The sequence below is a fragment of the Mustelus asterias genome, chromosome 9 (genome assembly GCF_964213995.1).
Source record: "Mustelus asterias chromosome 9, sMusAst1.hap1.1, whole genome shotgun sequence".
NCBI lineage: Eukaryota > Metazoa > Chordata > Chondrichthyes > Carcharhiniformes > Triakidae > Mustelus > Mustelus asterias.
In genome coordinates, this window is record NC_135809.1 from 31330965 (window position 1) to 31358779 (window position 27815).

At 43.9% G+C, this 27815-nt stretch overlaps 1 protein-coding gene across 1 annotated transcript in view; it reads left to right on the forward strand.

Annotated features, from left to right (window-relative positions):
* The window catches only part of LOC144499054 (dedicator of cytokinesis protein 4-like), a 386914-nt gene that overhangs the window by 330399 nt on the left and 28700 nt on the right, over positions 1–27815 (forward strand). The window contains exons 43-45 of the mRNA XM_078221109.1: positions 5050–5169; positions 23085–23206; positions 25915–26035. Of these exons, the coding sequence (XP_078077235.1) occupies positions 5050–5169; positions 23085–23206; positions 25915–26035 (363 nt within the window). The remainder of the gene's footprint in view (positions 1–5049; positions 5170–23084; positions 23207–25914; positions 26036–27815) is intronic.

The following is a 27815-nucleotide window of genomic DNA, read 5'->3' on the forward strand; positions in this document are numbered from 1 at the left end:
CTCTCCCCATAGCCCTTAATTCCTCGAGAAATCAAGAATTTATCAATTTCTGTCTTGAAGACGCTCAACGTCTCGGCCTCCACAGCCCTCTGTGGCAATGAATTCCACAGACCCACCACTCTCTGGCTGAAGAAATTTCTCCTCATCTCTGTTCTAAAGTGACTCCCTTTTATTCTAAGGCTGTGCCCCCGCGTCCTAGTCTCCCCTGTTAATGGAAACAACTTCCCTACGTCCATCCTATCTAAGCCGTTCATTATCTTGTAAGTTTCTATCAGATCTCCCCTCAACCTCCTAAACTCCAATGAATATAATCCCACGATCCTCAGACGTTCATCGTATGTCAGGCCTACCATTCCTGGGATCATCCGTGTGAATCTCCGCTGGACCCGCTCCAGTGCCAGTATGTCCTTCCTGAGGTGCGGGGCCCAAAATTGCTCACAGTACTCCAAATGGGGCCTAACCAGTGCTTTATAAAGCCTCAGAAGTACATCCCTGCTTTTGTATTCCAAGCCTCTTGAGATAAATGACAACATTACATTTGCTTTCTTAATTACGGACTCAACCTGCAAGTTTACCTTTAGAGAATCCTGGACTAGGACTCCCAAGTCCCTTTGCACTTTAGCATTATGAATTTTGTCACCGTTTAGAAAATAGTCCATGCCTCTATTCTTTTTTCCAAAGTGTACAACCTCGCACTTGCCCACGTTTAGGAGGACATTTTCTCTGGTTGGGGAATCTCGAAACAGGCGACACAGTCTCAGGATGCAGGGTAGGCCATTTAGGACTGAGATGAGGAAAAGTCTCTTCACTCAAGGGGTAGTGAATCTGCGGAACTCACTACCACAAAATGCTGTCTAGGCCAAGTCTCTGAATGTATTCAAGAAAAAGATGGATTTTCTTTACATTTTAACCGTATCAAGGGATATAGGGAGAAAGTGGGAATACGGCATTGAGATAGAGGAAAAGCCATAATCATATTGATAGTGGAACAGGTTCGAAGAGCTGAATTTACTCCAGCTCCTAGATTCTATGAATATGGTTAGTTTTAAGGATTCCTCATTTCGTGGGATCTGCCAAAACCTGCATTTTGCATCGAGAATGTGAACCATCTTGGTATTTGCCATGTTGACTATCACCTATTACATTGTCTTCAGAAGGTGATGTGGTCTGAGCAGTGCTTTGATCAAGTGCATTGGGTCAATACATATCCTGACCATGCTATCTTTTTTAACCGTGGCCACCATTGCTGAAACACATTCTGTGGCCTTATCCATAGGGGTTTTTGGCACCAAGTGCTGTCATCCGTTGGAGCTGGTTAACAACTTTCTGCTTCATGGGGCAACATGCTGGCACAGTGGTTAGCACTGCTGCCTCACAGTGACAGGGACCAGTGGCCTTGGGCCACTGTCTGTGTGGAGTCTGCATGAATCATAGAATCATAGAATCCCTACAGTGCAGAAGGAGGCCATTCGGCCCATCGAGTCTGCACCGACCACAATCCCACCCAGGCCCTACCCCCACATATTTACCCACTAATCCCTCTAACCTACGCATCCCAGGCCTCTAAGGGGCAATTTTTAACCTGGCCAATCAACCTAGCCCGCACATCTTTGGACTGTGGGAGGAAACCGGAGCACCCGGAGGAAACCCACGCAGACACGAGGAGAATGTGCAATCTCCACACAGACAGTGACCCGAGCCAGGAATCAAACCCGGGACCCTGGAGCTGTGAAGCAGCAGTGCTAACCACTGTGCTACCGTGCCGCCATGTATCAAATACATGTTCTCCCCATGTCTGCTTGGGTTTCCCCCGGGTGCTCCCACAGTCACAAATACGTGCAGGTTAGGTGGATTAACCATGGTAAATTGCACCTTAGTGTCCCAAGATGTGTAGGTTAAGGGATTAGTGGAGTAAATACATGCGGTTACGGGGATAGGGCCTGAGTAAGATTGAACAAAAGGTGGGTTGGTGTAACTCGATGGACCGAATGGCATCCTCCTGCACTGTAGGGATTCTATGGCTACTGGAGCTCTTCTCGGAGCACAGACTATTGGTGGTACTCAATCATCTAGTCTCATGCTATACACCTGGTAGTTTACCTATGATGTCAGGGACTTGGAGTTGTAGAACATGCACTTCTGGACCAAGGTGAATGAGTCCCAATGCATTGCTGTCCCAATACCCTAGTAGTAGCTTTACGTTCTGGTCAACTATATGGAACTTGAAATTTCCCTGTGTGCAGTAGAGGGTTGCCATATTTTTGGTGTAGATTGCCTGTCCACCATAAGTCATGAAGTCCATCTGGTGCTGGGACCTGGTGTGGCATATGAGTCTATTTGCTGTAACCTTTGGCTTGGCAGTGAGCTCCCCCTCACTTCAGTGTCAACCTTGACTTTAAGTCTGGCATTACTACTAATTATGTTGAAGATGGTGAAGATCTCACCCTTTTCTGTGATGGTGTTGACACTCTCACAATAAAGTGTTGTTGGAGGCTCTGTAGCTTCAGTGCTTTGGCTGAAGTTGAATTTATTCACCTTCCTGATGCCTCTTCCCCTGAAGGATCAAACAGCTGCCTTGTTGCTGTTAGCACAGGAGAGCTGCTATGGTTTGGACCTGCAGCACTTAGCAAAGTGGTTCCAATTCCCACTTATGTTGCATCTTTTACTATATGCAAACAAGCTGTTCTGTTCATTGAGTGTTGGCCACTGCCATTGGAGCAAGGCACATCATGTGCTGCAAAAACTTTGGTTTCCAACCTAAAATTTCTGCTTTTCTCAGATTATCTGTTTAACATACAGATACTTATGACTGCTTATAAAGTTGTCTTTCTCTCGCAGCAGCTGCTTGGGGACTAAATTGCAGTATATTCCACAAACTACTCAATTCCTGATTAAGTTGCTAGTCTACTATCAAGAATTTCACAACTCGATGGGCCAAATGGCCTAATTTTGCTCCTGTATTTTATGGTCCTATGGTCATAGTGAAACTTGGCAGACCGGATGTGTCTGCCTACCAGATGGTGGGACTATAGGCCTACCTGCAGTTTCAGGCCAGGATTGTACTCTGGATTTTTGAAGATGGTCGTTCACCCATCCCTATCCCCATTCCCATCCCACTTCACCCTGCTGTAATTAATGGTGTGGGTGGCAAACATTCGTGAGCAAAGGAGAGAATGCTTCCCACGGAGTCAAGGAAAGCCTTTGGGTCAGTGGCAACTCTTTCAATGAGCCATTCACTCTTGCGGTCCGATCAAACCTTTTGTAAATGGATAAGAAGCTGCAACCGCATCATTTTCTATTCATGGAGATACCTCAAATGCCTAACTGAATTTATTTTCCAAAATGAAAGATGCATATAGAATGCCATGAGTGTATGCACAACAGCAGTTCGCTATTGTAAAGTGCTTTTAGCAGAATAAGAATGTTTCAAGAGCCTCAAAGGACCATTAACAACAGAGGTAAATAGCTTGATCGTCCAAAACTGTACTCTGCCCATACAATAGCGAATGTAAACATGCTCTTCAATGATATGACACAGTATGTCCCAGTGCTTTTTGCTTTCATGGCATACACTGGATTGACTTGAGAGAATGCAGATTGGATTTAAATGCTTTCGCTGACTGACTCTCAATTTGAATAAATGCACTATTCAAACAAGTCAGTTAATTTCTTGCATCAATTATTAAAGAACTTCTGTCTTGAATTATTGAACAAATGTCACTCCCAGGGACCAAACTAGTGGCCATCTTGATTGATCATTTGTACCGAACATGATGCATTCATGTAGATGGCTTCAAGGCTAGTTCTCCCTTTGCCTACCCCGATGCAGTGACAACATGACATTTGTTGCAGTCATTTTCACTCCAGAATTGCCTCAGATTGTATTTCTCATATACTGAGATAAAAGCAAATGTCAGCAAATTAATTTAAACTGATGAAGGTTTCTGCAATGTTAATGTGTTATCGTGGTTATGCACTTGACAAAGTGGACTAAAGCCATCTAGTGGTAGTACAAATGTATGAAATACACTGCCAGTCATCGCAGTTCTTTCAGTGTTCTCTTCACCTCATTGCCTGAAAATATCAGCATAGGTTAAATACTTTAAATGAAAGAATTTGCAATAAAACATAAAAATGTGAAAAGAAAGTCTGTGAGGAGGATACAGAGATGTTTCAGCATGATTTGGACAGGCTGAGTGTGTGGGCATCTGCATGGTAGATGCAGTGTAATGTGAATAAATGTGAGGTTATCCACTTTGGTATCAATAATAGGAAGACAGATTATTACTTGAATGGGTGTAGATTGAGCGGTTGTCCTGGCTCCATATTAAAACTGCGAGTTGCTGCTGCTAACTGCACATCATTCATGCCATCCCAATTGCCTGCTGCCCCACTCGCAACCAGTGAGTGTTCTGGGGATGCCACTGATGTCCGCTACTCACCTTTATTAGCTAAAGGGACTGATGACTTATTAGCTGTGGTCCTGCATTAGGCATGGGGGTGGCACGATGGCACAGTGGTTAGCACTGCTGCCTCACAGCACCAAGGACTGGGTTCGATTCCTGACTTGGGTCACTGTCTGTGTGGCGTTTGCACATTCTCCCTGTGTCTGTGTGGATTTCCTTCAGGTGCTCCGGTTCCCTCCCACAGTCCAAAGATGTGCATGTTAGGTGGATTGGCCATGCGAAATTGCTCCTTCGTGTCAGGGGGACTATCTAGGGTAAATGCATGGGGTTATGGGGATAGGGCCTGGGTGGGATTGTGGTCAGTGCAGACTCGATGGGCCAAATGGTCTCCTTCTACACTGTAAGGATTCTACGGTTTCCTATAATCTATTACAAGAATTATCTTATAGGATCCTATGATACTATTCTATGTGCTGCATCTAGAGTAGTCCAGTTTCTAGGCCGCTGCATTCCCAGACATACATGAGAGAAATGGACTTTCAGAAAGTAACTGTAAAAAGAATAAATGATATTTAGCTATCAAAATGAGGATAATTGCAATTCTTAAATATCAGGTTACTTACACACTTTTTTTTTGTTCAAGGCACATATTCTTGAGTATGGCTTGGCTGTGCATGAAAAGTTTGTACCCCAAGACATGAGACCGTTGCACAAGAAGCTGGTGGATCAGTTCTATGTGATGAAGTCCAGGTTGGGGATACAGGTATGAACCCTCACAGCAAGAATTTGATCAAGTGAATTCCGTCATCGATACTTCCGTATCTGTAGATCCAAATGCTTTTTGAATGTTATGGTTGATACCAGTAGTGAGTTAAACTTTGACTGCGTTTTGCTATTATTAAATGGTAAAAAATTTGATTAACCCCACTGCATCAATATTTGGACAACTTAAAAGGCTCAAGACTTTATTGGAAAATTTCAGCAACTTGCTTATCGATCTGTTCTAGAGAGGTGAATAATAATAACTGTAGTACTGTAAATAATGAAACTGTATTTGATTTGTTATGCACTGCTCTCAGGTGATCAGCAGACTTCTTCAAAACTTTATTCCTTCTCTTTGTGTTCCCGTGGTGTCTCCCCTGTATAATTCCAAACAAGCACTTTAAAACCACGAGAAAAATTGTTGATGAAAAATTGCATTACTTTGTTTCTTTGGTTGATTTTTCTTTTGGATATTCTTAATTTGCCTGCTCCACTTGACCCTTCTCATTTTTCTTCTGTGATCATCTGGTCCTCTGTGGCACTGTAAATGAGGAGTTACGTAATTTAATTTGCATACAAATTGAAACATGTTCTGCTGGATTGCTGCATAATATTCTTATGAAGTGCACTTCGTGATGTCTGTTGATCCTCTTTACTTTCTTGTTATGCTCTAAAGCTGGTGGTTTGTGGTCCCATTCCAGGCTGCCTGGGAACAGGCATCTTGTGTAGAATCTACTTGCAGTGGGACACGTGCCTTTAGGCAGGCAGTTTTCAATCATAGATTGTAGATCCCACCTTTAAATGGATAGCAGAATCTGGAGGAGGCACACAACCGAATAGTTACAGATTTTTTTCAAGGATAAAAGGTTATGCAATAAGTATAAGATTGCACGCTAGTTAGATCCAAAGTCAAAATCAAATTGAAGTCAAATTTAAAATAAAGGAGAAAGAAGATCGGGCTGTGCAAACATAAATGCTAACGTTTTGGAATTTAAATTGAGAGGCACTGCTCTTTGAGTAAATACAGGAGGGAGCCTTGTTTGCTATAATCTCTGGCGTAGGAGCATCAGTGAGTGGATATTGGATGCCTGCAGTACAGATCTGATAGACCTGGGCTCCTGCATTCCGCCTCCAATTCTTTCAAGAACCAAAGATAGAGGGGGAGTCCCCAGTGGTAACCGGTTAAATGCCACTTGGGATGGGTAGTACTAGTAATTGCCGGCCCTTCTAAATTTGCACAGCGGTATACGGGGAAATAGCAACATTTTTACAAAACTAATGTAACTGAATAATCCAGTCTCTTGAAATTTAGCTTCAGATTAGCTTCTTCCAATCCCGGACACCTGTTTTTTCCTTACTGTCATAAGCATTCATCATAAATAATCTGAAAATCATGGAAAATGAGGCATCTGCTGGTATAAAATAATCATGGCCTCAATCACACAAACCGACCTGTTTTTGCAGGTGGGGGAAAAAAGCGGAAGCTGGGCACTAAAGTAGGCTGAGATGTGTCAAATCTATATGACTTGCAGCCCAAAGGGTTAAGCTGCTAAAGATCTAAGATGCTTTATCCAGGATAAGCGGCTGTTCATGAGAGGAATGTCTAGAATGATGTTTTAATTTTTTTTTAAAATCCCAACAAACCTTTCCAACAAACCTGGTGATCCAATTATGTATTCATCTGGGCATTTGGAGTGATCTATGTGAAGAAAAATATTTATCTTCTCTGCACATTACAATCCATTTCTCCGTTAGATAAAATTTGTTCTTTAACTCCCTCTGGGAGCACTATCTGAACTATTGATCTGAAGCACCAGGGTTCTTTCTCCCTCTCGAGTTTGATCCTAAGTCTAGACTGTACATCTTTGAAACTTTAAGATTACAATTTTACAATTAACCTAGCAGCATCATGGTTAATGGCTATAGTTTTGCAGAAATAGCCGACAGAGAGATTTCCAATGTAGCTTGGCAATTGATGAAAGGCAATTAATATTCAAGTCCTGACTGTCGGATTTAATGTATTTACCGTGCTGAATATTTCCTTTGAAAGTGGCTTTTGCACATTGCTAATAATATTATCTCACATCTTCCAGTCCGAGATGCTCTGAATTTCAAATAAAACAAAACACATGTTAGAAATACAATCTGTTGGTTGATATGGAATCAATTATATTTCAATTTTTTTTCCACAACAGCAACCATTTATTTAATGCCAGAAGCTTGTTAAAAGATAGTGAAAGCATTGATTAACTCATGAATCATACTTAAACTGTACTTTAATTATATTCACTTTGAATAACCCAGATTTTAATAATACTGTGCCACTGATATTTGGAATTGATTTTTTGAAATTTAACTTCTTTTATAGTTAGACCATGGAACTTCAAATTTTGTGTTTTATAATGGAGCAAAAAAGTGTTGTAGTTCAGATGTAGAAGAATAGACTTTCAGGTATAAATCAGATACTTTAGAATTACATACATGCATTACATACTGTACTTGATTTTAGTCAATCTTGTACAAGAGAGAAGCAACTTACCTGCATGTGGTCAAGCCAGGGAATGACTGAGTTCATAGGCTTTGATTTTGCACAAACTCTGTCTGAAGTACCAGCTGTGACTGAAATCATTCCAAGTTCCTGTTCTCAGATATGTCTCCAAGAAAGGATTTTGCGCACTACCTTTGCGCAGTTACTTGCCAGGAAATCTTTCTTCCCCCTATGCTTCTGTCATGGGAACCTTCCCCTTCCCCCTCTGTGGGATTCACTGGAGGTTTCCCATATACACCTATAGAATGCAAATAGAGCAGGAACTGCAGAAGATGGAAATGACAGCGATGTGCAACATACGGCCCCACCACCTAGGACAAAGCTCTTGAGAGCAATCTACAGACCATCCGAGTCCTTCAGCGATTTCTCAGAAGAGCTCTGCTTGAGGTGCCTCTTGCAAATTAATTTGTCAAGAATTTTTATTTCAGTTTTGGGATTGGCCCCAAGACTTTGATGGCTAAACTGGCATTTGTTGCCCTTGAGAAGGTGGTGGTGAGTTGCCTCCTTGGACCACTGCAACCCATGTGGTGAAGGTACTCGTAGAACGCCGTCAAATTGGGAATTCACGATTTTTGGCATCCTCTCAAACAAAGAAAAACAGATTAACTTCAGAGTACTGGGCATCAAATCCCAAACCAACTTGAAGTTGCTTCTGAAAACTGCGAACTAAGTCTGCAAATGAGTCAATCTGTTGTTTTTTTTTCTTGCTTCTGTTAGTCTAATTTTTAAATAAATTTAATTCATGAGCCTAGAATTTCAATCAATCCTGAAAACAAGCTGCACCTGCCGATTCACGTGTGCTCAAGGGCCAAGTGAAATTCGTGCAGGGAGTCAGGTGTACATTGACAGGCAGTGCACCTCTTCAAGGGAAGGTACATTCTGACTGCAGACAGCAGGGAATGAATGTAGATCTGATTGCAAGGCCTGCAGAACAGGCCCCAGGTTGGAGATGTTGGTCTGGGCTGTGGACAGGAGAGATCTTGATCCCTATGGAAGTAGAAGGCTGACGGAAGCAAATGGGAACAAATAGAAAGAAAGATTCCCCAAAGACCTCAGGACATCCTGAAGTGCTTCACAGCCACTGAAGTACTTTTGAAATGCCATGACTGTTGTAATGTAAAGTAATATGGCAGCCAAGTGGTACACAACAAGATCTCACAAAGGGCAATATGATAATGATTATCTAATCAGATTTTATAATGTTGATTGAGGGATACATGTTGACTAGTATTTTGGATATAACTTCACTACTACTCTTTGAAATAGTGCCACGGGATCTTTTGCATCACCTGACAGATCAAATGGGGCCTCGGTTTGAAGATCTGAAAGATGGCACCTCCAGCAGTGCAGCACTCCCTCAGTACTGCAGTGGTGTGTCAGCCTAGATTTTTGTGTTCAAGTCTCTGATGTGGGATTTGAACCACAACCATCTGACTCAGAGGCGAGAGTGTACCAACTGAGGCACAGCTGACACTGTGACGTCACAGTGGGGGGTCAGTCGCTTCCACAACATTTCTGCAATGCTGGAAAATGTTCCATGACCTCAACAGAGTTGACAACGTAAGAATTTTACTTACATTATCCTCTTCCTACCTGTATCCTCATGACTCAACCCTCTCCCATTTCCCTTCGCTTTCCTCCAGTCGTGCACCAAGCTTCATTCCAGCTCCTTCTCTTCATACTCATTTTGCACTTTGCCTCTTATCACCATTGCCACCAGCACTTGCCCACATGTCACATCTTTCACACTATGAACTATTTTATCATGACAGCACATTCTCCAAGTACTTTTAGACAACTGTCATTAAAACCCTCCCTTCTTTCTTGTAGGAGAAGCTTGTACACAACATCAAGCAGAACATGGCAAATGGAGGAAGTGAAGGCCGCTTGTACACACTTTTCTCTATGGATGAAGACCTGCTGACCATTAGGGGTGGGAGGTCATGGCCAATGCTGGAGGAGAGAGGATCGTGTAGGGCTTCTTCAAACTGTCTTCCTTCTACCTCATACAGCCTTGTTTGTCAAACTGCAGCTGCATTTAGCAGCCAATTCTCTCCTTCATGCTAAAATATCGAGGCACTATGTAGGATAAGGAGGCCAGTCTTCCAAAAGATGGATACTGGCAACATGCATACTTTAAAGGGTAGGTTAAAGGAGAGCCCTTCATGCGATGCATCATCAATCTCTAGTGTGTAGGAGCAAGGGCAGGGCAATGGGATGCCACAGTTACCGGCTCTCGGGAGGGCAAGAACGTAAACCAGATGCTGAGTTTGAGGGCCCTTTCCACTGCAGGTGTAAACCAGGAGATACACCATGCACTGGGCAGCATGCCAACAAACCTGCCAGAGCATATAGAGTGCAATTTGTGTGGGGACTTCACACAAAGCATCTAGACCATTCTGTCTAACATCAAGTGGGTGATTTGCTCCGTGGATATGCTAGTGATGCTCACCCTGATGAAGCCTCTGACAGCTCACACTGCTGTCATGGCTGTCATCTTGACCCTAGGATTCAGTGTGGATCTAGACTTTCAGACCTTCACATCACTCCTGCGTTTGGCTCTTGTGGAGAGCCTGCTGAGATGCCCTACCGCAGGAGAATGGCTTTGGTCCAGGGGGAGTTCCCTACTGTTTTATCTGAAGGACACCAAGCTAGCTCCCCTATCACCCACTCTGTCAGCAATCTTGTTCTTGCCACACAGCAAGTTGGACCTGCTGCTCCAGCCCATGAGATGCTGCAGTGTCCAGCCAGGTCCTTAAGGCGAAACCTGCTTGAGGTCATCCAACATTGTCTGCTGAAGTGCCCTCAGTGGAAGCTCTGCAGCCTTCCGCCTCCCAAGCTGTAGCTTAGGAAAAAAATACCTCAGAAGCATCAGAATGCGTACTACACAAGATAAATACTAATGGGTAGCAAAAGTTGATTCTTAGTTGTGGCAGTTAAATCTTGAACAGATGGGATAAAATTTCTGGATTTTCTATTGGTGTTGATTTTATAATGAAGTGAGGGCAAGACCCATGAAGGCTGGACTGAAGGAATGCAATTAGATGATGGTAGTAAGAATGACAGTGATTAGAATTGCAGGACTGTTGGTGTATTGGGCTGGGAGTTTTGTTCCACGTTGAGCACTGATGGATGAGCTGATCTCCAATAGTTCTGGTAACTCCGAGCTCTGGTGGTCAATACTACCACTGCTCTTTGTGACGTCTGACTTATTGCTGCTCAGTCATGAGGTTTGAGAAGTGCTCTTTGACCTGTTGTTTTGGCCTGAGAGACATGTCTGTTGGTGCGTTGTATGGATCATTTGGAGAGATCAGGCCTGTAAGTCAACATGACAATTTTTCCAGTGTGCATGGGCCTAAAATTGGACAGCACAGAGGCGAGCTTTTTTGGCAAGAAATGGGTTCCAGAGAGTTCAATATTTTGTACAGTGTGCAGGATGCCATATTAGTTAAGGTGCTAGCTTGAACGGTTGTTAGGTCCATTGCCTGTGTAAATCAGGGATTTAATCATTTCAGGTCCCTTTGTCAAATTGAATCACTGGTACCACAATAAGAGTAAAATTTTATAATCGCCTGAGTGTGGAACCAGGAGAAGCAGGAGTGCTGCATGTGGTTTCCACATTCAAGCGATAGACCACTGCTACTAATCTGAGCTCACCCTCATCGCCTGTTGCGACCAGCCTACTGCCCTCAGCGATGTCCTGGCAGCCAACCCCCACTTCTGCTGCATCCAGACGGTGCTCAGATTTTGGATGCAGTCCAATTTGTAGGTTACGGTCTAGGTTCTGTTTGCACAAAGGAATCTCAAATTACTTAGAACGTAGGGTGAGGAGTAAGCCATTCATCCCCTTGAATCTATTCTGCTAATCAATTAAATCATGGCTGATCTGTTTCTCAATTCCAGTCACACTCTGACTTGTATCCTCTGGTACCCTTGCCAAATAAAATTCCCATTCTCAGTTTTGAAAATATCAATGGCCTGGCATTAATAGCCATTCTGAGGGAAGAATTCCAGTTTCCCACTACCCTTTGTGCGAAAAACGCTCCTAAATTCATTTCCTGGGCTCTGATTTTCAGATCGTTCCTCCATGTTCTGGATTCCTTCCAGAAAAGAAATTGATTCCCTGTATCTAACCCATCAAAACGTTTCACCATTTTAAACAGCTGAATTATATCATCCCTCAACTTGTGGTAATAATAAAAGCCAAGTTTATGCAGCCTGCCATTCTTTGATTCTTTAAGCACTGATTTCATTCTGGTGAATCAATGCATCTTCTGCCAAGACCAAGATATCCTTACCAAGATGTGGTGGCTGTGACAATCCTGAGTAATAGCAGTTACATGGGCTGGCAAAAGGTGGAAAATAGTTTTCCACGAGGAACATTGTTGGGACAACTGTTGTTCTCCATTGGCACAAATGAATTGAACTTCAGAATCTTGCAAACAATTCCCGAACCTGAGGATGACCCCAAATTGGGGCATATCGGAACTATGAGGAAATACAAGACATCATTAAAAAACTTGCAGAATGAGCATGTAATTGACAAATTAATTCCAATACAGATAAGTGGGAAGTGGTGTGTTATTGCTGGAAAAATTGAGGCAATATTGTGCTATAAAAATAATGATAGAGTAAAGGAACAAAGGATCTAGGAGAACATGTTAATTTAAAATATATATATTTTATGGACAATGCCACAATTTATTGCCCATCCCTAATTGCCCTTGAGAAAGTGGCAATGAGCCACCTTATGAACCATGTAGAGTAGGTACATCCTGAGCACTGTTGGAAAGAGAGTCCCAGGATTGTGACCCAGTGACAGTGAAGGAATGGCGATATATTTCCAGGTCAGGAATATGTGTGGCTTGGAGTGGAATTTCAAGGTCATGGTGTTTCCCATGCACCTGTCTGCCTTGTCTTCCATGTGGCAGTGGTTACATGTTTGGAAGGTGCTGCTGAAGGAGCCTTGTTGTATTGCTACAGTGCATCTTGTAGATGGTGTACACTGCTACCACTGTGGTGGAGGGAGTGAATATGGATCATGGTGGATGGTGTGCCAATTAAATGGTCTGCTTCGTCATGTATGGTGCAAAGCTTCTTGAGTGTTGTTGGAGCTGTCCTCGTCCAGGCAAGCAGAGGGTATTCCATCACTTTCCTGGCATGTGCCTTGTAGGCGCTGGACAGGCTTTGGGAGTCAAGTGTGTTACTCACCATAGGATTCCCAGCCTCTGACCTGTTCTTGGAGCTCCTATATTTATATGGCTAGTCCAGCTCAGTTTCTGGTCAATGGAAACAACCACAATGTTAATAGTGGGAGACTCAATACATTGCTGTGGCTCTGGAGTCACATGTAGACCAGACTAGGCAAGGACGGTAGATTTCCTTCCCTAAAGGACATTAGTGAACCAGATGGGTTTTTCTGACAATCAACAATGATTTCATGGTCATCGGTAGATTATAAATTCCAGAATTTTTTATTGAATTCAAATTCTACCATCTGTCGTGGCAGGATTTGAACTTGGGTCCCCAGAACATGAGCCGAATTTCTGGATTAATAATCTTGCGACAGTACCACTAGGCCATGGCCTCCCCTATTGTGTTTCACTGTAAGCGGTGGTGGGCAATAATGAACTGGGGATTCACTTGTGCCGCGATAAAGTTAGACACAGACTTAAATTGTGATTGTTGCATTAGTTGTTGTATGGTTGTAATGTTCAAGTCTGCAAATAAATATAAATATGTATAAAGATTGGCTTCAGTTCAATCCTTCACCAACTGGATTTTTAAATAGAACAGTGCAGATATGCAAATTATGAGAGGTAGCACGACACAGCTTAATAATGCCATTTAATTTAGAAAAAAACTGGCATTCATTTCTTGATTGTTAAAGTTGGAAATTGGAGAAGTTATGTAAAACTTGTGCAGAACTTTGGTTATATCACACTTGGATTACTTATGCACTTTTTTGATCTCCCTCGTGGAGAAGGTGCAAGAATTATTTATTAGGATGATACCAACACTCCAACGTTATACCCACCAGGAAAGATTGAACATGCCGGGGCTCCTTTCACTATATAAAAAAATTGTCAAGGCTGAAGGCTGACCTGGTGCTGGTCTTCAAGATTATGCAGGGTTTGATAGTATGGATGTTAAAAGATGCCTTCATTTTGTGGTGAAGACGGAAACTTGGGGCCTTAATTATCAGTCAAAAAGCAGAATAGTGCGGATGCTGGATATCGAGAATAAATAAAATGATAGAAATATTCAGCAGTTCAGGCAGCGTTTGTGGAAAGAAAAACAGGGCGGAATTCTCCTGCTGCGCTGGTCTAAAAGCCAGAAATTCCCACCCAACTGTCAATGGGGTTTCACATTGTCCACAACCCGCCCGCTAAAATTCCAGTGGTGGGCGGGATGGAAGAACTCCGGCCAGAGTTTCCGATGAATGGCCATTGATCTGAAACTTTCACTTTGGCTAGGATTTTCTGGCCTCGACACTGGTGGACATCATTGTGGGCAGGACGTGAAAATTTGGAGAGCCATTGATGTTTAACAGCTCTCCGGATTTCCCTATCCCGCCCGCGACGATGTTGGGCCGGAAAAATTCCCCCCCGCCCGCCCCGGTTTCTCTCTCTTCAGATACTGCTGAGTGTTTCCAGCACTTTTTGTTTATATTTCTGGACTTGAATATAAGGTAATCACCAATAAATCTCACAGGGAAGACAGGAGAAATGTCATTGCCCAAAGAATGGTTCGAATGTGGAACTCGTTACCACAAGTTGGTGATGAGGCAAATAGCATAGACGCAGTCAAGGGAAAGTTGGGTAAACAAGGCAGAAGGTATGCTGATGTAATTAGATTCAGCAGGGTGGGAGGAAGTTCGTGTCCAGCATTTGACCTACTGGGCCTGCTTCTGTGGCTTTACATTTTTTTGATCAATTAGCATTTTTGGTTGCCTTTGGTAATTGGCTGAGAAGAAATAAGGGCTTGCAAAAAGGAGTAGATGATTTGTGTTGGGATGGGTGAAGGATGAGAGACTAAATCATAATTGGTAGCTCCTTAAGTTGTGTCTGTCGTCATCATTTCATTTAGTAATTTTGAATCTTGTTATTTTTCTTTCTGTATTTGTTCATGGGATGTGGGCATCACTGGCGAGGTCAATTTTTATTGCCCATCCCTGATTGTCCTTGAGAAGGTGGTGGTGAGCTGTCTTCTTGAACTGCTGCAGTCCATGTGGTGTCAGTACACCCACAGTGCTGTTAGAAAGTGAGCTCCATGTTTTTGACACGGCGGTAGTGAAGAAATGATGATGTGGTTCCAAGTCAGCATGGTGTGTGCCTTGGAGGGGAACACGAAGATGGTGATATCCTCATGCATCTCCTGCCCTTTTACTTCGGGATGGTAGAGGTAATGGGTGCTGTTGAAGGAGGCTTGACAAGTTGTTGCAGTGCATCTTGTAGATGGCACACACTATTGCCACTGTGTCGGTGGTGGAAGGAGTGAATATTTAAGATTAGGGTTGCCAGGTCTGACTGGACATATTCCAGGAGATGTTGGTGGAAGTGGCGTCACAGAAAGCCGGCGGAGTGGACAAGCAAATTCTGAGGAAGCACGCAAGAGAGAATAGCACACCAACTTTAATTAGGAAACAGAGCAAATTTGAAGCAAAGGTGGATAATTGTTATAACTTAGAGGAATAAAAGCTTCACTCATAAGGGGCTCAATGCAACATCCAGCAGCATGGTTTCAAACCAGAATATTAAAAGTGCTAAAGGTGAGGAGAAAAATAAATGCTTTAATTTTCTCTCTCCATCTCTGAATTTTTAATTAAAAAATTTGAAGTGAAGTGATCCGACGCCCACACTCTGTCACCGCCTCTCATAAGATTTGTTTTTGAAGCTTTGTTAATTTCTTGGGTCTTATTATAATCTCTGCAGTGGCTAGTGCTGACTTGCAGCATTCAGCTGGAGGTGAATGAGCTAGCCGCAGTTTGTGGCCACTAAGTCCAGCCCCTTCATGCCCTTTTTTTTGGGGGGGGGAAGTCCAAAATGCCATTCAGCGTGCATGCACATGTTTCTGTTGTGTGCTGCATTAGACACAGGTTTACTGCCAGCTTTGACATTTTGGAGCTCAATTCCTTCAGCTAATGCCATCTCTGAAGCATGCACAGCATGCATTTAGCAGCAGAAAGCACCCCAAAGCAGCCTTATTAAAGGGATCATCAACTGTTTACAGATTAGTTGCCGATCATTTCTGCTGGGTCTTGCTACAGTTGTAGAAGTGTTTGGTGGATTGCATAATTTCAAGTTGTTGAGGTCTACAGGAAGTGGCGTGGCATGGGGCGAAGGGCGAGGTTCTGACTTAAGAGTTCTGCTCACCCCATTTGCTCCAAGACATGGGTGCTGTAGTCATCATTCCCCATAGCCTGCAGCATAAAGGGGGTGTGAGCAGAGGCAGCAGGGAGGGGCAAGGTGCTCATAGAGGGAGGAGGACGAAGAAGCAGCGCTCCCGCCAGGAGGCCATATCTCGGGTGTTCAAGGAAGAATTCTCTTACCGGTGATGCACAGTGTGTTGGACATCTGCACTTCAGTATGGTCACTCTCACTGGTATGTACCACCTGCAGCAGGTACAATTGTATCCTCTCAGTAGGCTGAGGATAGTATTGCCAGCAGCTGTGAACCATTGCGCGTTGCCCTCCTTCCAGGCAGGCCATATTTGCAATGTCTCCCATTTTCCCTGCACTGTTGTACAGCGAGGGTCACTCAGACTCTGTATTCCCAAAGATCCAAATATATTTCATTCTATTTTGGTAGAGCGGGGCCCATAACTTAGCGAGGGTTGCAGACTTCCCAATGCTCCTGGGTGCCAATGATTGCACACATGGGGCAGCATGGTGGCACAGTGGTTAGCACTGCTGCTTCACAGCGCCAGGGACCCAAGTTCAATTCCAGCCTCGGGTCACTGTCTGTGTGGAGTTTGCACATTCTCCGTGTCTCTGCGTGGGTTTCCTCCGGGTGCTCTGGTTTCCTCCCATCGTTCAAAGATGTACGGGTTAGGTTGATTGGCCATGCTAAATTGATCCTTAGTGTCGGGGGATCAGCAGGGTAAATGTATGGGGTTACCGGAATAGGGCCTGGGTGGGATGTGGTTTGTACAGACTCGATGGGTTGAGTGGCCTCCATCTGTACTGTAGGGAATCTATGATTTTACTCTCTGATCCTATGATGCTTCGTGGGCTGTTTAACATTGCTAAAATCGACAGGGAGGTGTGTAACACAGGGCGACGGTCCTGTGGATTTCAGCAACTTATGGTCAATTCTAAGCTGCATCACAACCAAAAAGAATTCCACTTCCTGAAAGTGTGAAAGCTTGTGCAGCAGTTGATGCTCAGTCTGCTATACCACCAACATTTGAGTCACCACAACAAACCAGAGGGTGGCTACTGTGCGACGGGTTCTCAGACACAAGCCACACAGAAGGGTAACGTGTATAGAACAAAAGTTGCAAAGTGTAATCAAGCAGGCGGGTGGAGGTTGCTGAAATGTTCCAGTGCCTGAATTGCTCTGGAAGAGCCTTGCAGTCCTTGGCACAGCGCTGCTCATTTACTCGCCATCATGAGGGCACAGCCCTTTCCACCAGTTTTGTAGCCACTGCAATTAACACAGCTCCTTTCTGGATGGTTTCAGTGATGGGTTCCTCCTGATTAGTGTTGCTTCCCTTGGTGTCTCAATTCCCCATTCACCTCGCGATGAAGGCCTCGGTTCTGACATCAAGGATGGGATTTTATGGCCTCGCTCATCCCAAAACCATAAAATCCCACCCGAGGTCAACAGACCTTTCCATGGCCCACCCCTCACCCGCTCCAATTCCCGTGGCAGAGAGGGTGGTAAAATTCTGGCTCAAATGTTCTGTTCACGTTACTTGCTTCCTGACGTGGATGCTGTTGATGACCATTACTGCATCTCCTTGGCCTCAATGCCAAAATAACAGCCAATGCAAAATAAACATTCCAAACCAAATTAATATAAGTCAAACCATTCCATATTGTATACACGCTTCAAATAATCACCCTTGTGCATTGTTTGAGTGTTTGCTTCCATGTGTTCTTGTTTGTCTGAGTGCTCCTACATAGTGCAACCTCAATGGCTACAGTATGGCTGGTGAAAAGGTACTGTCTTTCTGTGGGAAAACTGCAGAAAGCCTTGGAGGACAACCTCAAGCAACTCTGGGCATAGCAAGCCTGGCTTTGGGCTGCATTATCTCAGCTCAGGCAGTAGCAGTCTGGGTTGGTTGACTGATAGGTCACAAGTCACAGTAATGGGAGGGTGCATGCTGTCATTCTCAGCATGGACAGCAGACTTGTTATTGGCACTCCCCTGCAGGACCTAAGCATTCCCGGTGGACTTTTTATAATGAGGCATCCTCCAGGTCTCTTTGATATGCACTGCTTTGATGGCAACCTTTTCAGCTTTCATGACAGCACCCACATGTTGGGAAGCTTCTGTTTGTGCTACAATGGAAGCTGAGATATCAGCCATTAGATGCTGTAATATGGTTGGGTTTGCAAGTCCTGAATGGAGTTGGCCACTAGCTCCATGGCTGGAAAGGATGGGCTCTCAGCTCTGTGCAAAGTCCCTTGCCAAATCAGTGCTGGTCTCTTCTATGTTCTTTGACACTGGGGCAAGCTTTCTAGCATGAAGTATTGTGCATACTCATCAGTCTTCCATAGGCCATCGCACCAAAGCATTCATTGAGTTCTCTGCGGCAAAACTCATGTGCAAAGCTGTCCTCTGGCAAGCTGGCACCTGCTACTCTTGTGCCATGCATGTCATTTGTGCCTGGTGTGTCTCTGTGTGCACATCCTATCTCTAAACTATCAACAGCGTCAGTAGCTGAGCTTTGGCTTCAAGTGGGAGGGTGAATGATAGTGTTTCTTCTTTATCGTTTGTTTCCTGCTCTTCCGCCTCTTGCTCTTCCAACATTGCCTGACCAAGTTGCTGTTCTTTGGGTGCCTGAAAGGAGCAATGCACATGGTCATGTTGCGTTGAGAGCAGAACTGGAAGAAAGGCATTTGCTTACACCATCTGCAGTGTGTAAATCAGAAGTGTTGTGGCATGAGAAAGAGGAGGGATGTGTGAAAGAGGATTAAGTACGAAAATACTTTCTCATTCGATTGTTTCAGCCCCTCCACAGTCTCTGCTCTGGCCACTCCACTGATAGTGACGACAGTCTCCTCCATTCAGTAAAGGACATGCAGCCAGGCCTGTTCACTGTCAGTTTGCTCCTGCTGCCTCTACTTATGCAGCAACATATCCTGCAGCGCACAGGGAAGTGTGTCAGTGTGGGTGATGCAATCTGTTTTGGTGATGTAGCTATTGGCAGTGTTTCAAGAAGGCAGCTCACCACCACAGTCTCAAGGGCAACTAGGGATGGGCAATAAATGCTGGCCTAGTCAGTGACGCCCATGTCCCACGAAAGAATTTTTTTAAAAAAATTGTGCAAACTGTTAAGATGTTGGTGTGCAGTTTGTCGCAGTGCTCCATGTGTGAGAATAACATGGGGCTATGTATACTTGGTTTAAATTGGGATTTAACTGAGATTTTTGATGTAGGTGTGCGACATGAAGCAATGTGTGAGGCTATTGGTTAAACATGAAGATACATTCACTGAGCTTGACCACCTTTGTGCAGTTGTTAAAGTTTATATTTTCTGTTTCTGTCTTTCTGGCAATACATTTGGGTCCTTGGGACTTTTACCTCTGTCATTAAACATCACAGCTGTCTGGTCCCAATACCTTCAGTACTTTGCCTGAAAGACCTTCTGACTACCTCTGGATAGGCGACATCTCTCCTCCATCAATACATTCAGTGCAGGGTCCGAGAGCCGTGGAGCACCCTCTCTGCTGTAATGCCAGAATTCCCTCTTCTTCGTACTTAGGCTCTTCTACAAACACTCCCAGCATCTACTGCAACCAGAATGGCCTCTTTAAGAGTTGCAGGCTGGTTTTAAGTTGCGCCAGCCTCACACAAACCTGGGCTCCGGCTGAGGCATGTAACTACTCAACTACATGCTTAATGTTGCCTGCACACTGCAATCATGCAAATTAGCAGGCGGCACAAAACTTGTGTGCTGTCTGTCCCAGAAAGAATGGACGCGGATTAATAACACTTTGTGATCGTGTGCCAGTTTGCGGGGCCTGGCAAATTTAATTTGCTGTATCTTTTAATGAATCAATCCAGAATGTAAGATGTCTCAGAATTCTTAGCTATATCTCCTGTTAAAGGGAATTGAAAGATTCTGGTACATCTTTCAATGTTCATTTGAATGTGGTGGGCTGGCAAATAAGATATGCATGAATGGACCTTGAATTACATTATGCAATGTCAAAGAGATACAAGCATCTTGACAGCCTTGATGAACATGCTTAAACTCGTGTTTAATCCCATTTATTTCATCCTGGGAGTTAAATACCTCCTAATGGGTTATGCATGACATCAGATTGTGACCAGTACTTTAATGTCGCATTTGACCCCAAGATGAGTCCTGACCACATACTTGCGCTATCACTAAGGCTACCTATTTCCACCTCAGTCGCATCACTGAACTTGATTCTTGCCTCTGCCCATCTGACCTTCACTCATACCTTTGTTACCTCCAAACTCGAGTATTCCAAGACATTCCTGACTGGTCTCCCACATGCTACCCCCTGTAAACATTGTCATCCCCCAAACTCTGCCCATGTCTTAACTCGCCGGAAGCCCCTTTCCTTGATTATCCCTGTGTTCGCTGACCTACATCAGTTTGCAGCCAAGCAACATTTCAATCTTAAAATTTGCATCCTTATTTTCAATCCCCTCCATGATAGTTACTTCCTCCAGCTTCGCAGTATTTTGACATATCTATGTTCATCTAATTTTGGCTGCTTGAGTTGAATCACACCATTTGGCAGCCACGCCTTTAGTTGATTACACTCCATGCTTCAAAATTCTCTGCCTCGTTTTCCTCCTTTAAAACACTCTTTTAATGGTGGCACAGTGGTTAGCACTGCTGCCTCACAGCGCCAGGGACCCTGGTTCAATTCAGGCTTGGGTCACTGTCTGTGTGGAGTTTGCACGTTCCCCCCCCCCCGTGTCTGCGTGAGTTTCCTCTGGGTGCTCCAGTTTCCTCCCACAGTCCAAAGATGTGCGGGTTAGGTGGATTGGCCATGCTAAATTGACCTTAATGTCAGGGAGATTAGCAGGGTAAATATGTAGGGTTACGAGAATAGGGCCTGGGTGGGATTCTAGTCAGTGCAGAATCAATGGGCCGAACGGCCTCCATCTGCACTGTAGGGATTCTATGATAAAACCTGCTCCTTGACCAAGCCTTTGGTCATCTGACCTAATACCCCGATGTGGCTTGGTGCATTATTTTGTAATGCTCCTATGAAGCACCTTGAAATATTTCATTGCATTAAAGATACCATATAAATATAAGTTGTTGCAATAGGAGTGCAACACATAGAGAAAAGTGCACCATGTACAAAACTTTTAATACATTATTAGCAGACCCCCTATGACATTGCTTATAGTGAGTCTGAGGAGGTATTAGTTTTGTATAAATGGAAGGATTATGTCTCACAAAATAAAATCTACTACCAGCACAACTAAATTGCAGTGACTGAATAAGTCAAATTTCATTTTATTTTGTTGCGGATATTCCAAAATTTGTACTAGATTTCGGGGAATGTAACTCTACAACTTTGTCTATTATACTGTGAAAACCATAAGTAAGTGGCCTTTACGTTTATATATTCCTTCCCCTGTGTTGATTTCCTGCCATTTTTTAAGCTGAGGATACTCAACAAGGTGGGATACAAGATGCAGCATTGGTAGGTAACTGATAGCTGGCAACACATGTGATGGTGGTGGGGTTTAGATGGACATGGTGTGATCCTGGGCTTCATTAACATTGAGGAATGTCTTGGTAAAATTGGGGTCCTAGGGTTTGACAGCACTGAAGGAGGGTTGGAGGGTTTTGTGGCTTGGCCCACATGAAGGGAGGAATTTCATGGGAGGTCGTGGTGCTAGGGAACACGGGGTGGGGTGGTTAGTCATGGGATGAGGGAAGGGAGTTAAGTCTCTTGGGGGGGAGGGGTGGGCGGTCAGGGGAGTCAGTCTGGGCCTTTTCAGTAGTTAGCCAGAAGTTAGAAGAGGTTTTGTTTCTTCCAACTCTTCCTGAGTAACTATTGCTTTAAATTTGCTTTGGTGTTGCTGTGGAAGGGAAACCTGGATGGTTTGAAAACTGTAATGTGGGATATAAGAATTGTTTCACTGATGGATGATTCCTGATGTTTGTCAGCAGGAAAGCGAGGATGTGAGCACAGGCCTACTCAGTTCTTAAGAGATCTTGGTAATTCTGTGTTTTGTGATTCAGTCCTGAATATGTCCCTTCCTCCTCCTTTTCTCACAATACATTTTCTGAAATAAAGACATTGGGCCGTAACCTCCAAGCTCCCAGTGTCGGATTAGAGGGGGACCCCAAAGATGTGCTGGGGAACCCCTCTTGGAGTTTCACAGGTAAGAGTTTGCATGGCAATTGGCCGGAAGTACAAACTTCCTCTGGGCAACTGCCCTGCACTGTGAACCATCCGAAAATGTGACTTAAATCGTCAACTTTGGATGTTTCTGACCGATTTACAGCAATAGTTACTCAGGAAAAGTTAGGAGAATCAAAACCTCTTCTAACTTCTGACTAACTATTGTAAAGACCCAGACTGATTTCCCCCGACCCCCCAAGGGACTTACCTCCCTACCCTCACCTCATGACTAACTCCCTCGCCCAATGTTCCCTAGTTCCTTGACCCCCCCACCCCATGAGATTCCCCCCACCCGCACGGGATTATATTGCTTTCTGGCTGCTCTCCCTTTTAATTCAGACCTTTCTTCCCTCTTCAGTTTTAGTCTAGCTCTGTTTTACTTTGAACTATTACTAAAGTGTTGGTCACAGCACTAACAGTGCAATTGTGCCAACAAATGCACAATAACGGGAACAAAACGTATGTACTAGATCAAAGTCATATCGACATTATGCCGCTATCATAAATTATGGCCATATTCTTGAATATTTTGAGAAACCTGAGAAAGTAATTGTGCATGAAGATGTTTCTTGGTTTCAACATGCAGGATGATCCACAGATATGATTGTTATGTGCTAAAATCAGATTTAATTCCAAGCGTTACAGCTTAGTTTTATGACTGCTGCCTTGAAAATTCAAGTTCCGTTCCATCGTTTTTTGCATGGGAGTTCACATTGTAAACACCATTATGTTATTGTTCCAGCTGCACATTTCATTGCCTTCTTTTATCGCGTACTTCCTCTCTATTTCCAGGACTTTCCAGGATATGCCCGTGTGAGTCCCATTCACCTAACCAATGGTAGCCCACGTACTTGCAGGAATCCTGCATTGGGTGCCGTGAGCCCAGATGGAGCCAGACTTGTCAACAGACGCAGGTAAAATTATCTCCAAAATGATGTTTTTTCTTTTCAAATGAATGCGTCCTGCATAAGATCATTGTTTTTCATTTTTATGCAGAGAGCCCTGAAGTAAGAAATGTTATGTTCTGCGCAGCTCTCTAATTACCCAGGGGAACAGTCAGTTGACAGAGCAGTACTATATAATTTCATGCAATTAGTCTTCCTGATGAAGAGTAACAATTTAATTCTAATGCTATTTTATTAACCCTACAGCTCTTCACTTTTTAAACAACTTCCTATGTTTATGTATATCGAAATACATTTGTCCTATTATAATGGCCAATGCGGGGTCAAATTGCACCCAGGTTGTTGCTGGAGGTTATGATACCATATCAACAGCTGGTTTGCCTATTTGCGTACTTGCAACATGGTTCAGAAGATACTAGAGAACATAACATTATGTCATGGCATTCCCTTGAGTATCAAACCTCAGTCCACTTCCTTGCAGGGAAAACAAAAGACGAGAAACAATTTTATTTCCCTCTGCTCCGGGCAATAGAGCAGTAGTAGAGTTGAAATCTATATGGTTGATTTAACGCCGTGATCCCATTGTGCTGCCATTTTAACTCAGCCCTTTGGATGGCTACCCTAAGTGCTCATGTGAGGGAACCTTATTACTCATAGAATCACTACAGTGCAGAAGGAGGCCATTTGGCCCATCGAGCCTACACCTACAACAATCCCACCTCGACCCTATCCCTGTAACCCCAGATATTTGCCCTACTAATCCCCCTAACGTACACATTTTGGGACACTAAGGGTTAATTTAGCACGGCCAATCCACCTAACCCGCACATCTTTGGACTGTGGGACGGAACTGGAGCACCCGGAGAAAACCCACTCAGACACGGGAAGAATGTGCAAACTCTACACAAACAGTGACCCGAGGCCGGAATTGAATCCGGATCCCTGGCACTAAAAGGCAGAAGTGCTAACCACAGTGCCACCGTGCTGCCCCAATCTGCCGGGGTTTTATATTACACTAGGGATTTCAAAGCCATTTTGTTGGCCCACTGAATGGAGTGCATATCACAGATGTGCGGCTGAATAGAAGTCAGTGGTCAACAGCGAGAAGCCCCAAAAGGATAAGTCTAAGTAGTCTTTGTGCGGCCAGAAATATATCATCTGGGTTTGACAATTGGCTGCCATCAATCACTCTTTCTCCATGGCATTGCTCCCCCGACCTTCTATCTGCTTGTAGGTTGGGTTGGCCCCCCAACCACTTGACATTGCACCGGGCCGGTTTTATGGTGGGGCACTGGGGAATGGTGCTCGCTGCAGCATGTCAGTTAGGATCCATTTTGAAAATGGACAGGGAACCCCACATTGGTTAAAACTTCTCACTTTGGCATAGAAATCTTAATCTAAGTGCTGGTTGTCTGGGTGAGATTCCTCCAGTGTTTCATTATAACAGTTTTCAGCACCCCGATATCTGGAAGGCTGAAGTTGCTGGCTCAGTCTGCCCGGTCCCACCTCCAGCATTTTTTTTTAAACTACGTTTGAAAAGATATGGTGGAAAAAGTTGGCAGCGGAGGCAGCGGGCAGCACACCATTTTTCCCACCTGAGTTGACACTCATTTACAATTAAATAGAAAATTCTGCCCTCTCCTTTGAAATACCATTGAGCTGTGCTGACATTTTCAAACTAAAGGCTCTGGTTGATGCAAGGAGTATGTTAATTTATAACATTGAATTTATGCTGAAGAGGTTCCATGCAGGCTCAGGTCATTAATGTCTCAACGTTACAGCTCCATATTCCTACCCTCTTCTCGTTCCGTCCCAGCCCTACAACCTTCACGATTCACTCCGGACATTGCATTTTAGGGCTTCTCACAGGTGTTTTTTGGTTGACATGCCACTTAAACAGCTTGAAGGTGGTCAACCTGCCCTCTAATCCCTCCAAAACAGCCCGGGCATTAAACTTTCTGTTCATAGACAACCCAGCAGGCAATGACAAATCTAATCCCTGGAAAATTATTGAGTGCTTACGTTGATTATACAATCCCCAAGTGCAGAAGCAGGCCATTCAGCCCATCAAGTCTGCACTGACTCTCCGATATAGCATCTTACCCAGACTCTCTTCCCGAAACCCCATCCCCCTAACCTACATATCTTGGACATTTACCATGGCCAATGCAGCTAACCTGCACATCTTCGGACTGTGGGAGGAAACCGGAGCACCCAGAGGAAACCCATGCAGACACAGAGAGAATGTGCAAATTCCACAGTCGCCCAAGGCCGGAATTGAACCGGGGTCCCTGGCGCTGTGAGGGAGCAATGCTAACCACTGTGCCACCATGCTGCCTGATCAGTTGAGGCCAAGATTTGAGACTCCACATTAAAATTGGAAGTAACGGGTTATCTTCCAATGTAAACCAAACTCAATAAATAAGCAGCTTTCATTTGAATCATTGAGAAGAGAGTAACTTATCTCTGTACTGTTGTGCTATGAATTAACTCTGAACTTTGAACTCTAAACTTTAAACTCTGAACTCTAAGCTCTAAACCAGCATTGGGCCAAGGATCAAAAAGACGAATGGTAAAATAGCTGTCTGTTTTTTTTTGTTTTAAATTAGCCACTCAAGAGATTGCATTTCTTTCAAAGTAATCATTTGACATCACAGCTAGAGATAAATACAAGTTGGTGTTTTAAAACTGTTTTGCCCTTTGCTCTTTTTTTGTAGCCCATTAAGTTACCCAGCATTCAACAGATATTCTTCTTCATCCTTGTCATCACAAGCATCAGCTGAAGTTAGCAACATCACTGGCCAGTCTGAAAGCTCGGATGAGGTCTTTCATATGCAGGTACTTCATGTCTTCTACAGTTGAAGAACTCTCTTAACAGTGTTATTCTATTTCATATAGCCAGTTCATTTAAACAGATTGACTAGCCAGAAGATCAGTTATGTTGTGCTGCATCTGTTGATGTGAGTAGACTCCATAAATAAGATCATTACTGTGGATTAAATGGGACTGATTTTGGGATAGTGTTCTGTTGTTTGGAAAGAGTCAGCAGCAACTTGGATCACATTCTCCTGGTATTCCCCTCCCTCTCCCAAAAGATTGACTGTGCTCCCTCAACGCTGTCACATCCCAGCAGCAAAATGTTCTAAAAATCTGCCCACTGACAATCCATAAACCTTGGGGGAATACTTTTGAATGACAAGGACTCTTCCTCTGTGTTACACTGGAGAAAAAAGCACATTGAATGCAGAGATTGCAACTCAATGACTCTTTATTCCACCAGCACCAAACATGTGAGTACCCAAATTGAAAAGCTTATCTGAAAGAAACAAGTCCCTTACAATGACCAACTGTTGCTTAACTACTCCAAAAATCAGGAAAACTGTTGAGAGCTTAACTTCTAAACAAAGGGGTTGGGGAGTCCTGAGATGACAACTCCCTAAAAAAGGAAGCTTCCATTCTTGACTTTTCTGATGTCCCTTTTAGCCACTCAGGGATTTGTGAGGAATGATACCGCCACCAGCATTGACAGCTTTGATTAAAGATCCAACTCTTAAAGTTTCAAATACTGACAGGAAAATGCACTTTACCTCCAAGTCTTTGGATGCATTTGGATGCATCTTGCAATCAGTTGCCACAGGATGGCTGCACTATGAAGCTGCCTCCCTGGCTGGTGGTCCTGCACATCAGATGCTGGTGGGTCTAAACGGCTGGGAACTGCAGTCCAGCTCGCCTCAACTGGGAAGCCACTTTTGTCTTCCACTTGCTGGTTTCTTGACCTAGTTTACTTCCAGTCTGTCAAGGAACAACATTGCCACCACCTTGTGTCCTCTCAGCCTCTCCCTGAGTCTCCTTCACTTCAGGCTTGGGCCCACACACCAGTAGCTCTTTAACTTTCTCTGTTCGCTCTCTGAGGCTCATTCATCCCCTGCCTATGCTTCAGCCCATGCACTCACCAACCCTGCCTGCCTTTCAACTTGCCAGTGAACCCATTCCTTCATTCCAAAGGAACCTGAGGGATCCTGCGCTCTTCACCATCACTGGCTAGCAGGAACCTGGCTGACAGCCACCACAGCTTTGTAAGTTGGGAAAACAAGACAATAGAAACACAGGGTCCTGACAAATGGTAAAGACACTGAAACATTAACTCTGTTTCTCTCTCCATAAATGCTCCAGACCAGAGCATTTCCAGCATTTTTGTTTTTGTTTCAGATTTCCAGCATCAGCAGTATTTTGTAATAACAACATTATGTTGTTGATAAAAAGGGGACAACTTCATGTAGTGAATAAGAACGGGATTTTCAAATGGAGGCCGAGGGCACAGTTGAGTTATTAAATGAATACGCTGCAATTGTTTTTGCCAAGTAAGAAGTTGCTATCCAGGCCATGGTACTGTGTACAGTTTTGGTCTCCTTACTTGAGAAAGGATATACTGGCATTGGAGGGGGTGCAGAGGAGATTCACTGGGTTGATTCCAGAGTTGAGAGGGTTGGCTTATGAGGAGAGACTGAGTAGACTGGGGCTATATTCAATGGAATTCAGAAGAATAGGGGAGATTTTACAGAAACATATAAGATTATGAAGGGAATAGATAAGATAGAAGCAGGGAAGTTGTTTCCAC